The 13,106-nt window shown below is 43.8% G+C and overlaps 1 protein-coding gene across 1 annotated transcript; it reads left to right on the top strand.

The window, feature by feature from the left end:
- Positions 1–6,004: 6,004 nt before the first annotated feature.
- Positions 6,005–11,627, top strand: MNX1 (motor neuron and pancreas homeobox 1). Its single transcript, XM_029588498.1, has 3 exons — positions 6,005–6,759; positions 9,645–9,805; positions 10,630–11,627. The coding sequence occupies exons 1-3, from the start codon at positions 6,240–6,242 to the stop codon at positions 10,999–11,001; spliced, it is 1,053 nt and encodes a 350-aa protein (XP_029444358.1). The 5' UTR covers positions 6,005–6,239; the 3' UTR covers positions 11,002–11,627.
- The last annotated feature ends 1,479 nt before the right edge of the window (positions 11,628–13,106 follow it).

Here is a 13,106-nt window from a genome sequence, read left to right as displayed (position 1 = left end):
TGGATACAGAAAGACAGAAAACCTTTAAAATTCAGGATCTCTGGGTTACAGTGATATTCATTTAAGTTCGTAGTATTTACAGTCATTTAATTCCCTTACTTATATTTTGTAGACAGATAGATAGATGCAACGGAAGGTTGTTGATACCGAAACTTTAACTCAGCAAGCGATTACGTGAAAAACCGGTCTGTCCAGGAACCAAGGCAGAAGAAAGTTAGGGTACTAATGTGACCAATGTCTAAAAGGGAAAAAAATCCCCCGTCTTTCAGTGTAATTTGGAGAAAACTAAACACCTGAACTATTTTTAGTAATTAAAACAGCAGCCAAAAGATAAGAACATAAGAAAATTGCCATGCTGGGTCAGACCAAGGGTCCATCAAGCCCCGCATCCTGTCTCCAACAGTGGCCAATCCAAGTCACAAGAACCTGGCAGGATCCCAAAGGGCAGACAGATGTGTTTAGCTTGTTCGCGTGCTTCAAGAAATGCATATTGGCTTGGTTTATTTTGTCAGGTTTGGTGTAGTCAGTTTAGTTCATCAGAATATGAAAATCTTGGTAAATTAACTTCTTTATTATTAGCACATGAATGGAATTAAATCCCCAATGGCTAAAACGGAGGCAAAGGGGAGGCTGATTGTGAGAACGATTTCTTATACAAACGATTAGTCACTGAAGCTGGTAGTATTGCATGAGCTATTACTCCTCCTAAGAAGGAATAACAGAATTCACACTTTAAGGGTGGCTTAACTTTGCTTGCAAATTTGCATTAATTTATTCAGCTTTAAGCAGCCATCTTTTAAGTTACCTTGTTGTCTTTGGTTTACCAAAAAAAAAAAAAAGCTCAAGAAAGGCCCTAGCTCTTAAAAAGGAAGAGGCCTATTTTCTGTTTTCTCCCATTCTGGGTCTGTGGGGGGAAATGCTTAATAAGTGATCCCCTAAATTAAAAGACAAGGAGGGAGTATGAAGAAGAACTTGGAAAACAGCTCTGAAACTGAGCTGTAGGCTCTTGAAAGGGATTGCATGTGGGTGACTTCCTATTTCCCAGACAACTGCAGGTGGATTCTCGCGTGCCTGGAGCTCAGTTTCTCCGGATACCCCCTGTGCATGGGAGAGTCTGGGCAGGTCTCTGATTAGGCAAAGCGGAGCCATGAACGAGCCGGAGAAAGCGGAAGCCTAATAAAAAGGAAAATAAACGACCTCAATTATTTGTGGCAAAACACGAATTCTACAAATCATGTTCGCTTCCCTGCGCTACGTGCTGGCTGGCTCTGTAAATCACGCGGACTCGTTGAAGGAAAAGCCTTGGACGCTCAGACCCTTCGGATCGCGCTCCCTTGCTGAGGACACTCTTTGCGATCCTCCGGCTCCACAAATGCGAATTCAATCGGTATTTACCTTCATCTCCGTGTGTAGAACATATTCATTTTCGTCTGTAAACTAATACTCGAGCAGAGAGCAGTCATTTTTTTTTTTTATGATTCTCTCTGCCCTGCGATCTCCACACATTTATATGCAAACTGCTTTACCCCATATGCAAAGAAATGCATTCCCTAAATAAATTAAATCAAGTGGGAAAGAGAGTACATTATACAAATGAACTGGACGTTTTATGGACCAATAACTTACGTGAACACGTCAAAGCTACCTATAAACCAACGCTTCATACAATAACCAATACATCTGACAAAGCAGTTGATTTACTGATGAATTCTCATGCTATAATACTCCAGGAAATTAATATATTAGTCACAAACCAATATACTCGATACACAAAACCAATAAAGTTGTCATGGAGCCCCCACGCATTCCACATGTAAATTGATGTCACAGAACAGGAGGCGTGTGGGCCAATATGCTTAATTAACACATTCAACAGTTCCGTGAGTTTTAGCCAAGTGACAAGTTAAAGCTGGAAGTGGATGGCGCCCAGAACTGCCCAGCCACCTCCGTTCTCCCCACTCATCTACTTAGTCTGACCTTGAGCATTTCACGTCTCCTCCTTGTGCTTCCTACTTTGAGGGTGAACGCTGCAGGGTTCCTACGAATTGCTGGGCACATTCCTGTCTACAATTAGGACCATGCATGCCCTGGGAGTCCCTTGAAATCAGGAAGGTGGTGGCGATTGGGGATGCAATTGTAGTGCCTGAATACACTAGAGAGATCACACCTTGATTTATGCCTAGGGACCTTCGTTTTAGGTTTTTATTTTATTTTTCTTGGGAATTTCAATGTTATATTACGACTTTTTTCAACTGTACCTTAATTTTTGAGCTCTTTCATCTTTTGTATTTATACTGTACTCACACTCCATTTACTCTATCTCTTTTATATTTATTTTATATTTATTTTCTATATAATATTTATTACTATATTACTATGTTTAATTGGTTATCTATTCTATTTGTTCCAGCATTTTTGTTAGTTCTATTGTTACCTGTTTTATTGTTCAACTGTTCTATGTAAAGCCCACTACTCTTTTTGGGCATTTAAAAGTTGTATGTAAACCGGATTGATTTGTAGTTCCTACAAGAACTTCGGTCTATAAAAATTAAAAATAAATAAATAAATAAATATAACAAAAAAAAAATAAATCAGTGGAATTTTTCCATAGACTTTTTTTTGTTGTTATAATATTGAAATTCCCAGGAAAAATAAAATACAAACTGAAAAGGAAGGTCCCTATTTATGCCCCAAGAGCCTCGGTTTCCATGGGTGCTTTTTTTTTTTTTTTTTAAAGGCCCCCAAATGGCAGAAGACCTTTAAGGGGAAGAATGTATAGGATTCATTGTCTGTTCAGTAACCAGGGCAGAAAACAAAGAGCAGCACCGCGACTGAATCGTGGACAAGATGAGCCCCCCTCAGCAGCAAGGCCTGCCCTGATAGTCCAGGGCTCTCTGTTTAACGTGAAATATTTTGGAAGGTAAAGAAAACCTCCAGAGCGGCTTGGTTTCATTTCAGACCCTTGTCTTCGGAAAGTACAAAAACATGGTTCCAGCTGTTGTTCACATTTACAGGGGAGCTCGGGCCCCTCTTTTCATTTCAGTAGCTTCAACCTTCTCCTAAACAAAATATCCCAAGGTAAAACGCCACCGAGGATCTGAAACATAACAGCGCGTGGGATCCTGCAGCTCTGCACCATTTTTTTCTCTCCAAGGCGTGTGTACTCCAACTTTTTCTTCGCAATTTGTAATGATCTCAGCTGCATCAAGTAGAGAAAATGGGTGTTTGTTACTTTCCTAGAGTACTGAAAAACAGCTTCTTAGCCTGACGTTAATTTCCATAGGTTAGCAAAACTCAGTAGTGCTACGTTTTCCTCCCTAAGAATCTGTCAAATACTAGAACCCTAAATGAAGTTCACGTACCCCCTGTCACCTTGCAAGAATTAGGAAAAACCCACCATCGACTTGACCTTCTTTGTGGAAGAAAGATTCTGGGACGCGCTAAAATATTACAAGAATAATTAAAAAGGAATATCCAAACTGCTACTAAAGTATTAATAGTCTGTTCATTCTGTTCCTTCCACATCATGGAAACTACACACCGGAAACAGTACTAGATTTTTCTATTAAGACATTAAATCATTTCAGTTCACAGCACAAAAAGAGAAAGGCAATCTTCTATTCTTTACAAGTTAAAAGCTTCATTTTCTCAAATTAGTTTCACGCGAGGTATCTCTGACTTCCAGGGTCCCCCTTTTAGCGCACAGACACAATCACAATTTTCACAATCATATTTCGAATTTTATAAAAAATCAGGCGACAGGTACAAGCTCTGGGGTTCATTTTAGAAATGGTCTTGATTTTTTTAAAACTGTGAAAAGAAAATCTAGCATATAAAGAGAAACGACCGAGTCTCGGCTTTTTTTTTTTTTTTTTTTTAGTTATTCTGTAAAATACAACTGGAATTTGAAACGATGCAACTTCCAAGGAATAAGAAAGTTGTTAACCAAGGAATACAAATGATCACCTAAAGTCCTCAAGAACGGAGATTAAATTTTGTCAGGCTTAAAGGTGTTCCAGGCAGTCAGAATAGTTTTACCTACAAGAAGCATGTGTGTGTGTGTGTGTGGTGTGTGTGTACACTGCATATCTCTAGTTTCTGTAAAAAAAAGAAAACAGAACAAAACTGGATACATTCCTAATTCCTTCTCACCTTCCCCTATGTGTGTTTGTGCAAGATACAGAAACGAGCTCCTGCTTGTCAAACTTTTATTTCAGTGCTGAATTTGGCTTCCTGACCTTATAGGTGGTTAGTCTTCAAAACTCATTAAAAAGCAGTTGGGTTTGCAAGCACATAACGCAAACATTTACATCTCCAAGAACGGCAGAAAACTGGACTGAGTCACACCGTTTATTCCGGCGCTCCAAACTGAAGAAAGTCATCGGCCTGCCACTTCTCTAAAGTTTCTGATATCCCATCACTTTCTGAGATGTACCTCTATTTCTTCTTTTTAGAAAGTTCACTTTATTTTTCTTCATACAAAGGATTGAAACAAATCAGTCACAGCCTTAGTACATTTTTTTATTTTGTTTAATATTTTCATTCACATAGAAAGAAACGCAGTTATTCTATTTTACCTTGGGACCCGGTTTTCCAATATATTTACAAACCAAGAAGTGTGGGAAAGTATGATCTTTCATTACCTTTCATGTCCTGTTACAACTCTGCTTTCCTTTCTTTCCTTGCTTTTCTGTTTTCCTTTTACTCTTACATTGGAAACAATATTCTGTACAGAATTACAACGCATTACAAACTTTCAGACGATTATGAACGTCCATCCATCAGTATGACTCATTGTGAGTGCTTATAAAATATTGCACATTTGTTTAATTAGTAATATTTTATAACGGTGTCATGATGTATCCGTTTTCTCGTTTAAAACGTGCGCAGATTACACTTACTGAAATGATGTATACAGATCAACGTATTTCATTTGATCAAAAGCCTCTTACTGCCGGTTAACTTACTATATATAAATAATATATATTGTTAGGAGGGTGAGATAGTATCATTCCAACCTGAACAGAAAAACAGATAGCAGTTGAGAGAGGCAGGTTAAGCCTTTTTTTTTCCCTTTAGAGAATCATCCCTCAGCTTTATATGCTTTTATGTTGTATGGTTTATTAACTTATCCATATTAGCAAACCACATTTATTCAGCTTCTGCTTTTATACACACTATCTTTATTTGTACAAACAGTGTTTTCTGCAAAACCAAAAGTTCCGTTCCAAAAGTTTCATGTTCTGGATTGAGCAAATAGGACTCGTTTCATTCAGAATTTCTCTAGTCCATAGGCACATAATTGAGAAAAAGTATTTGAAAAATAAGGCCAAGATGGAGAGAAAGCTTTCCTAGACAGCGCCCAATCAAATTCAGGGTTTGTTTTTTCAAAGAGAATAGAAGCCTAAGCCTGATAACTTCTGATAATTGAAGCTGTTGAACAGAGCATGCAGGGCAAAGCATGTGTGATCGCAAGTTGAGGTGCAGTAATTTGTTCACATATCCCCAAGAAATGTCTCCTCCGCCGCAGATTTTTTTTTTTTTTTTTGTTTAATTTTCATACCAACCTTCATCCTAGACTTTAATGTGAATTCAAGACGCTACTAGTGATGGAGACGGGAGTTTAACTCGCCAGTCCTGGTAGATTTCGTTCTTCGCCCTCCAGCTGCACCCACACACTCACACACCCCCTTCTTTTCTGCGATCTTAGACCGTGTTGGGAGCAGGAGCATTCCCTCAGCCTCCCCGGGCTTCACACTCGCTCTCACCTTCGCCCGGGTGTTAGGGCGCAGCTGGCGGGAGAGCAGCACGTGACAGCAGAGAACTCGGCGCGCGAGCGCGCGCGCCGCCCTCCCCCCCCCCCCCCCTCTCCCTTCCAGACGCTCCAGCTTCTGACAGCGGCCAGTCCCGCAGCCAATGACGGCCGCCGCCTGCCTAGCCCCGCCCACCGATCGGGTCACTTCAAAGGCCCTGCCACCAATGAAGGCTCCTGCCCGGGCCTCGAAGTGCGAAGTGCGGCAGCGGCGGCGCTGAGCTCAGAGTGTGCCTGGCGCCCGGCGGCGGTGCTGCTGGTGGTGGCGCTGCTGCTGCTGCCGTCCGTCCCGCGGGGAGGAGGAGGAGGAGGAGGGGGGCCTTTCCGAGCTCCCGTGCCCCCCGGCGGCTGCGCCTCCCGCCCTCCCTCTCTCTCTCTCTCCCCCCCCGCCCGCTGCTCGTGGGTGGGGGAGACCCTGTCCGGTCTGATGGAAAAATCCAAAAATTTCCGCATCGACGCTCTGTTGGCCGCCGACCCGCCCAAGGCTCAGACCTCGCCGCTGGCGCTGGTCACCTCGCTCTCGTCGCCGTCGGGCAGCAGCCCGCCCTCGGAGCACACGGCCGGCAGCGGCTCGGACTGCCTGCGCACCGACAGCCCCTCCCCGCCCCGCCTGGGCGCCTGCGGGCTGCTGCCCAAGCCCGGCTACCTGAGCGGCGACCCGCACCCGCACCTCCAGCAGCAGCAGCAGCATCACCCGGCGGCCGGCATGGGACTCCACCCGCAGGGAGCGGCGGCGGCGGCGGCCCTCTACGGCCACCCCGTCTACAGCTACGCGGCGGCGCTGGCGGCCGGGCAGCACCCGGCCCTCTCCTACTCGTACGCCGCCCACCTGCAGGGCTCGCACCCGGCCGACCCCATCAAGCTCAGCGCCGGCACCTTCCAGCTCGATCAGTGGCTGCGGGCCTCCACGGCCGGCATGATGCTGCCCAAGATGCCCGACTTCAACTGTAAGTGCCGGCTCGGCCTCCCACTCCGTCCGCGCGAAAACCCCCGGGTCTGCTCGCTCACGCGGGATGTCGGAGGAATGGTAAATAGGAAAGGGAAAAAAAATGTCAAGAGGAGAAAACATTCCCCCACCGGCGAAAAGCATGAATGTATTGTGAAAGCCCGCTGAAGTGTTTTTGCTAAAAGAAAAAAAAAAAAAAAGAAAACACTTTTTAAATATTTGCGCCCGTGTACAAAAACGGTAAAGTTGTAGGAAGATTAATTTGAAATGGTGGCGTAAACTAGCGCTGTTCGGAAATGTGCAGACTTTTATGTGATGGAAAATGCAATGTAGTAGGCTGAATATTTCAGTTTCTTGCCCATGAAATGGATGTATTATTGAATGCTGTGGTGCTATGAAAGAAAATGTAAGGTTTCTCATGCAGAAGTACATTTCTCCAGGAACTGTTTTAAATAATATTTCTATTTTCCTATCTAGCGAGTTCCAGTGGGCCTTCAGAAACGTGCGGCGTTTTTAAAATAACATAATCATGACGTTTTAGAATGACAGGTACCATCGAAAATGTAGAAGGTGCGAGCTCTGCAGTATCAACTTCATCTTAAAACGAAATAATAATCTTTTTGTGTTTGATCTGTTTTAAAATTGTGGCCACACAATTTTATTTAAATTCTGGGCCTATACTGAGTGCATCCACAGTTATTTGCTGGGACTGTTTTTCTTTCTTAGAATTGTATCAAGTTTTTTACCGATATCATACCAAAATCAAGGTTCTGGTCCCTTTTTATAGGACAGATTTATTGCTTCAACCTAATCCAGGTTTTTGTTTTTTTCAGGGCAACTAGTGCTACTGGAACTCTGCAATGTCGGAAAGGAAAGAAAAAGATTTAACTATTCCTTCCATGCAGAGTGCATAAAAATGGGGGTCATTGTATATTTTCCCCCCTCCCTTGATTGCATTTGTTTGGAGAGCAAGAGATTCAGGAAGAAAAACAATTAGTAAACTTGTCAGGATTCCTGCCGTGACAAACACGATGCAATAGTGAATAAATAGCCAGGCAAAAGGAGACTGGAGAGCAGGAAAATCACAGAGAAGTGAGAAACCCTTCACTGGGCCACTGTTTGTGTACTGAGCAGTGCCGGGTTTCATTGTGCTTATTTTAGCAGGTTTGCTCAAAATTAGGGAGTAAATGCTCATTTACAATCAGACTTCCTGTAGGAAAAAAAATAGTAGTAAACTAGTGCACTCAAAAAATGACAGCTCTGCTCTGAGATGTTGCACGCTCATGCAAACAGCCGCCGGGATTATTTTTTACCATTGTCTGCTCTTTCCAAAAATCCCAATACCATTCACCACTCCCTTCGTGGGAACTGTTTAAGTTAAAGTGAGCAGAACAGCAAACGATGCCGCATTTTGTTGTTAATAAAATGCCAGCTTCCAAATGTTTTCTCATTCATGTAAGCACGTAGCTGACCTTTCTGCTATTTTAATAGAATAAACTCCATTTCAGTTAATGCTTCAGTAATCCCGTAAAAGTTTCAGGCTTGCTCTGTTGCTTAGTTTATTGCAATAATAAAACAAATCTAAGGTATACAACGAGTTCACAGACCTAAAAACTAATTGAAATAAAAATGTAAAAGCTGTGGAGCCCGGTTTTATAAAAAAAAAAAAAAAGCAGCTCCCTTTCAGGGGACATCTTCTAATGTAAGGCGCTAGTCGCTTTCCTCCGGAGAAGTCCTCCTGTGTCACTAAAGTCCATCTTTAATTAAAGTCTTAATGAATGGGAAGGTTGGGAATTGGACTGACTTGTTGGACTAAATCAGGGGCGATAACGTTAAATGAAGTAAATTGCTAGTCCCTAGAGCGATTGAGATCATTTCACCGGTCTCCCTTTTTCTGTTTTATTGTCCGGCGCTTGTTGGGCTCTTGGGAAATTAAGAAATCTCTCCCGAGTCGTAAATTACCCCGTGGTGCAAGGTTGTGAAAATGGAAACAGACGATCCGTCTGGTGCATCTCCGTTTGATAACACAGGCTAGATTGTTCCCTTCTCCGCCCTGATGTATGTGGTTGGTTTTTTTTAAGGGTTAAAATCCAAGATTTCTCTTTAAAATGACCCGCTGAGATCCCGCCGCTTGCACCAAATATAGCCGGCAGGAACCACCTGTCCAATGCGAACTACACCATAGCAAAAGTGGTTCCGAAACTATTCAAAATAATAATGTGCAAAATACACAGTATCTGAGTGTAAAATATACAAGCGCATAATTTTCAAATACATACACAATTCAAGATTGAAAATACACAATACTGACAATAGTATCTATATACCAGTAGTGAAATACACCCCCCCCCCCCCATATAGCATCGAAAATATACAAATATACATGGCATCTGAATATAAAGTATTCAAAGTACCCAATCTTGAATAGGTATCATCCAAAATCCAAATTATATCTACTTTCCCTCTGCCTGTGAGCGAATTAGTTTCTGTTTAAAGTAGGGAGCAGAATGTTAGCAGATCGGCTTCACCTCCTCTGGCTCTTTCTTTGAAATTAATGCTGCACAAATTGGGTTCTTACTAGAGTCGTCTTCAGCTTCTGTTTACATGATCATTGTTTTTCTTTAAATGTTTATTTGTATTATATTTAAATGCAATGCGCCTAAACGCTGCAGCAGTTTATAGATTGTCTTTATTTATTTTTAAATTCAGTTTACACCAAATCTTCCCTTTTCAACGGTGGTTGTTGGAAAATGAAACGAATTGTTTTGGGTTTGTACCGGAAAGAAACGAAAGAATGACTAAAACGCTCTGGAAGCCCTTGGAGGCTAGTGTTTTGTGTCCAGTGCAGCCACTGAAGCCGGCTTGTGCCTTGTGTTTGTGTTGCAGCCCAGCCCCAGTCCGCCCTGTTGGGCAAGTGCCGCCGGCCCCGCACGGCCTTCACCAGCCAGCAGCTTCTGGAGCTGGAGCACCAGTTCAAGCTCAACAAGTACCTGTCCCGGCCCAAACGCTTCGAAGTGGCCACGTCCCTCATGCTCACGGAGACCCAGGTACTGGGGGAGGGAATCAGGCATCTCTGCATGCCATCCACCCCCCCCCCGCAGAATTACCCCCACCCCCTGTCCCAAAAGGAGCACAGTACAGGGCCCTAATCCCTACCCTGCACTTTTCCCAGGAGCTTTTAAAATATTTAAATAATGCGCTTGTGTCCCTGCCCCCCCCCCCCCCCCCCCCCCCCCTTTATTCTTCTCCCTTGCAGGTTCTTCCGATCTCTCCCTAGGGCGTCCTGTAACCTTCCTGCTGGCTCGAACATTTTGTTCCCCCCATCCCCAGCGGTAATAGTGAGAGTGGGTACCAGCTCTACCGTCTTGCCCGGCGCTGTATTTTCCTTATTCATTGATATTTCTCATTCCATGGGGGAGGGGGAGCAGTGCTGATGGACAGGGACTCCGGCCTGGGACCAGGTCCAAGCAATTTTCTAAAAGAAGGCACAAGCTCTCCAGAGGGGCCCGCAGAAAGGGCGCTGGGCCTCCCATAGCCTCCCCAGATCTTTTTACGGGACCGTAAGGTCCTCGAGGGCCCGATTTCCCTCTAGATTTGTGGCCACGGGTAAAGGAGGTGGGAGCCCTCCGGGCTCATCACCACGCAGGAGCAGCGACGGCGAGCGCTGTTATGGGGCAGAGCCGGGGATGGGAGGGAACCGCCGGGGCGTCAAGCTTGGCTCTGAGGCAAGCAAAGCACAGAAGCGTGCGCGTGCGCGTGGCGCTTGGGGCACGCGCGAGCAGCTCTCCGGGCCCCGGGGGCTGTTGAATCGCATTGCCCAGTCCCCTTCTTAGAAACGCCGCTCCTAAACTCTCTCCCTCCTCATCCCCAGGTCAAAATCTGGTTCCAGAACCGGCGCATGAAGTGGAAGCGGAGCAAAAAAGCCAAAGAGCAGGCGGCGCAGGAAGCCGAGAAACACAAGGGCGGCCGGGGCGAGGACAAGTGCGAGGAGACGGCGGACAGGGCGGAGCCGGCGCCCCCCAGGAGCGAGGCGCTGAAGGGCAGCAGCGGACGCCTGCAGCCGCGGGACTTGGGGGACAGTGAGGACGAGCACGAGGAAGAGGAGGACGGGGCGCCCAACCAGGAGCCGCCGCCCGCGCAGCCGCAGGGCGAGAGCGGCTCGCGCTTCGCCTACCGCTCGTCGGGCTGCTCGTCGGAGGAGGACGAGACCGGCCACAACACGCGCAGCCGGAGCCAGCGTTGAGCCAAGGACTGCAGAGCCATGCCATGTGCGCCTGGCCGGTCACTCCCCCCACGGCGCGAGGCACAGGCTGCCCTCGCCGCCTCGGAACTAGAACACCAGCCCTGCAGGGCAGCGAGTGCTGACGCAAGTTCTCCTCCAGATCTTGCACAATTCCAACCATATCAGTGTGGGGCGTGTTTTTTTTTTCCAGCTTGAAAGGCCTGTTCTGTATTTATCCTCGCAATCCGACAGGATATTCTCATCTTGAACTTTTTTGGCGAGATTTGTACACGTTTGTTTTTTTTCTTCTTTAAAGGACAAATAAAAAGGAAGATGATTTAGAGGAAAACTTCCAGGTTAATTCAGTGTTAAATGACTTTGAATTTGAACATCCTTTTACTTGCAACATTGCTTTTTGTTTGTTTTTTTTAATTTTTGCTATGTATTGACAGTGTTGTGCTTATATATCTGTAATACTGTTTACGTCATGAACGGTGGAATTGCTGAAATGTCAACTGTATACTCTTTATTTTTGTATATTGTATTTATAAAAAAAAAAAGATACCTCTACGTATGCATGCTAAATTATTATTTAGCCTCTCCCATCGACCCTGATGGTATGTAAAATAAATTTGTTTTCTACTGGCTAGTGGTGTTGATACTATTTTTAAGTAATCAAGTAAGGATATTCTAAACATTACATTTAATAGAAAAATCGCAGAAGAATCTGCAATAAATTGTAAGTGATAGAAAATAATATGCTCCCTATTACATTTAATTTTACAAGTATGTGAATAAAAGCTAATCGGAACCATAAATATAGGTTTTCTTGTATTTACAGATGACAGTAAACTTGGAAATACATTTAGACAACCCACTGTAAATATTTGTTACCAGTTCGCCGAAGGTATTCGAACGATTGTATAGCAGACGCAATAAAAAGCCGAGACTATACGAGCTGCAGCTATTTTTGGACCTGTAAAGTACAGTTGCAGGCCCATTTTAAATTGAAAGTGTGGACTTTTATTTCCTTGTAGGTTTAGTTTTTCATTATTTCATGAAATATTTTACTAAGAAACACGTTTGATACTAGTTTCAAAATTGCGTTCGGTCTAACCTCCCATGCGGATGTATCCTTATAAACGCATAAGATACCTCTGATTTTGCATATAGAAATCATTCCATTCTTTCAAAGTTTAGTATCGTCCCTCACACATTCTGAAAGCCAGGCACATGTATGCTAAGTTTTAATATAGCGCTTCTTTCGTTTGAAATAACTTGCAAATCTATTCTGGATACAGGGTATAACTCAAATGACCTCCATAATGTACAGAATCTGATTTGGTATCACTGGAACTGGTGAAATGTATGGGATGTACAAAGGAAAATAGGAAGCAAACACGTGTGTGTGAGAGTGTGTGTAGAATTTCAGATAAAGATCACGTTTCTTCTCAGTATTCTAGCAGTTTGTTTCTACATCCCCTGCAGTTTTTGTTGCTGGCCGCCACAGCCCTGGTCTGGCCCTGAAACTGCGCAAATGTTCAACCGAGCAAACACTGGGACAGAATCAAACCGCAGAAACATTTCACAGCAGAGCTGCAATGACTTTGGATTAATAAACCTCTGCAAAGTCTCTCATCAATCACGCAGCTTCCCAAGGACTAAGAGCATGTGTTGCACATCTGGGCTCCCTTTTCTAGAGGTGATGCAGGCACTCCATTTATACCTCTGAGCACAATACCTCTTCTAGCACATGGGGCAGAAATAAACGTTCAGGTTAGTTCTCCCGTTTATAAAATTACGATACAACAAAGCTGCTTTTTTTTTTTTTAAGAGACAGCTTGGTTATTTACACTATTAAAGTGCATAGTTTCTGAGATTACCAGCTGTAGTTAAATGTATTGACCATTTAAAAAATGAGTTCAAAAGGGGTTATGTGTTATTTTAATAAAGTGCAATCCCTGCTGCCGTTTATCAGATCTCAAACTTGTCCACACTTTAATTGTAGTAAAGTATCTCTTTACAAGCTGCTAATATTCATCATAGACTTGTTCTTCTGCTTATTAGCTATATGTTTTATCCGTTCCTAAATTAAATCAGATGTATAGATTTTGCTCCTATTGTGA

Source organism: Rhinatrema bivittatum, chromosome 2 (genome assembly GCF_901001135.1).
Source record: "Rhinatrema bivittatum chromosome 2, aRhiBiv1.1, whole genome shotgun sequence".
Classification (NCBI taxonomy): Eukaryota; Metazoa; Chordata; class Amphibia; order Gymnophiona; family Rhinatrematidae; genus Rhinatrema; species Rhinatrema bivittatum.
The sequence above is the reverse complement of the archived record's forward strand: the minus strand, read 5'-3'. Positions and strand labels throughout refer to the sequence as shown.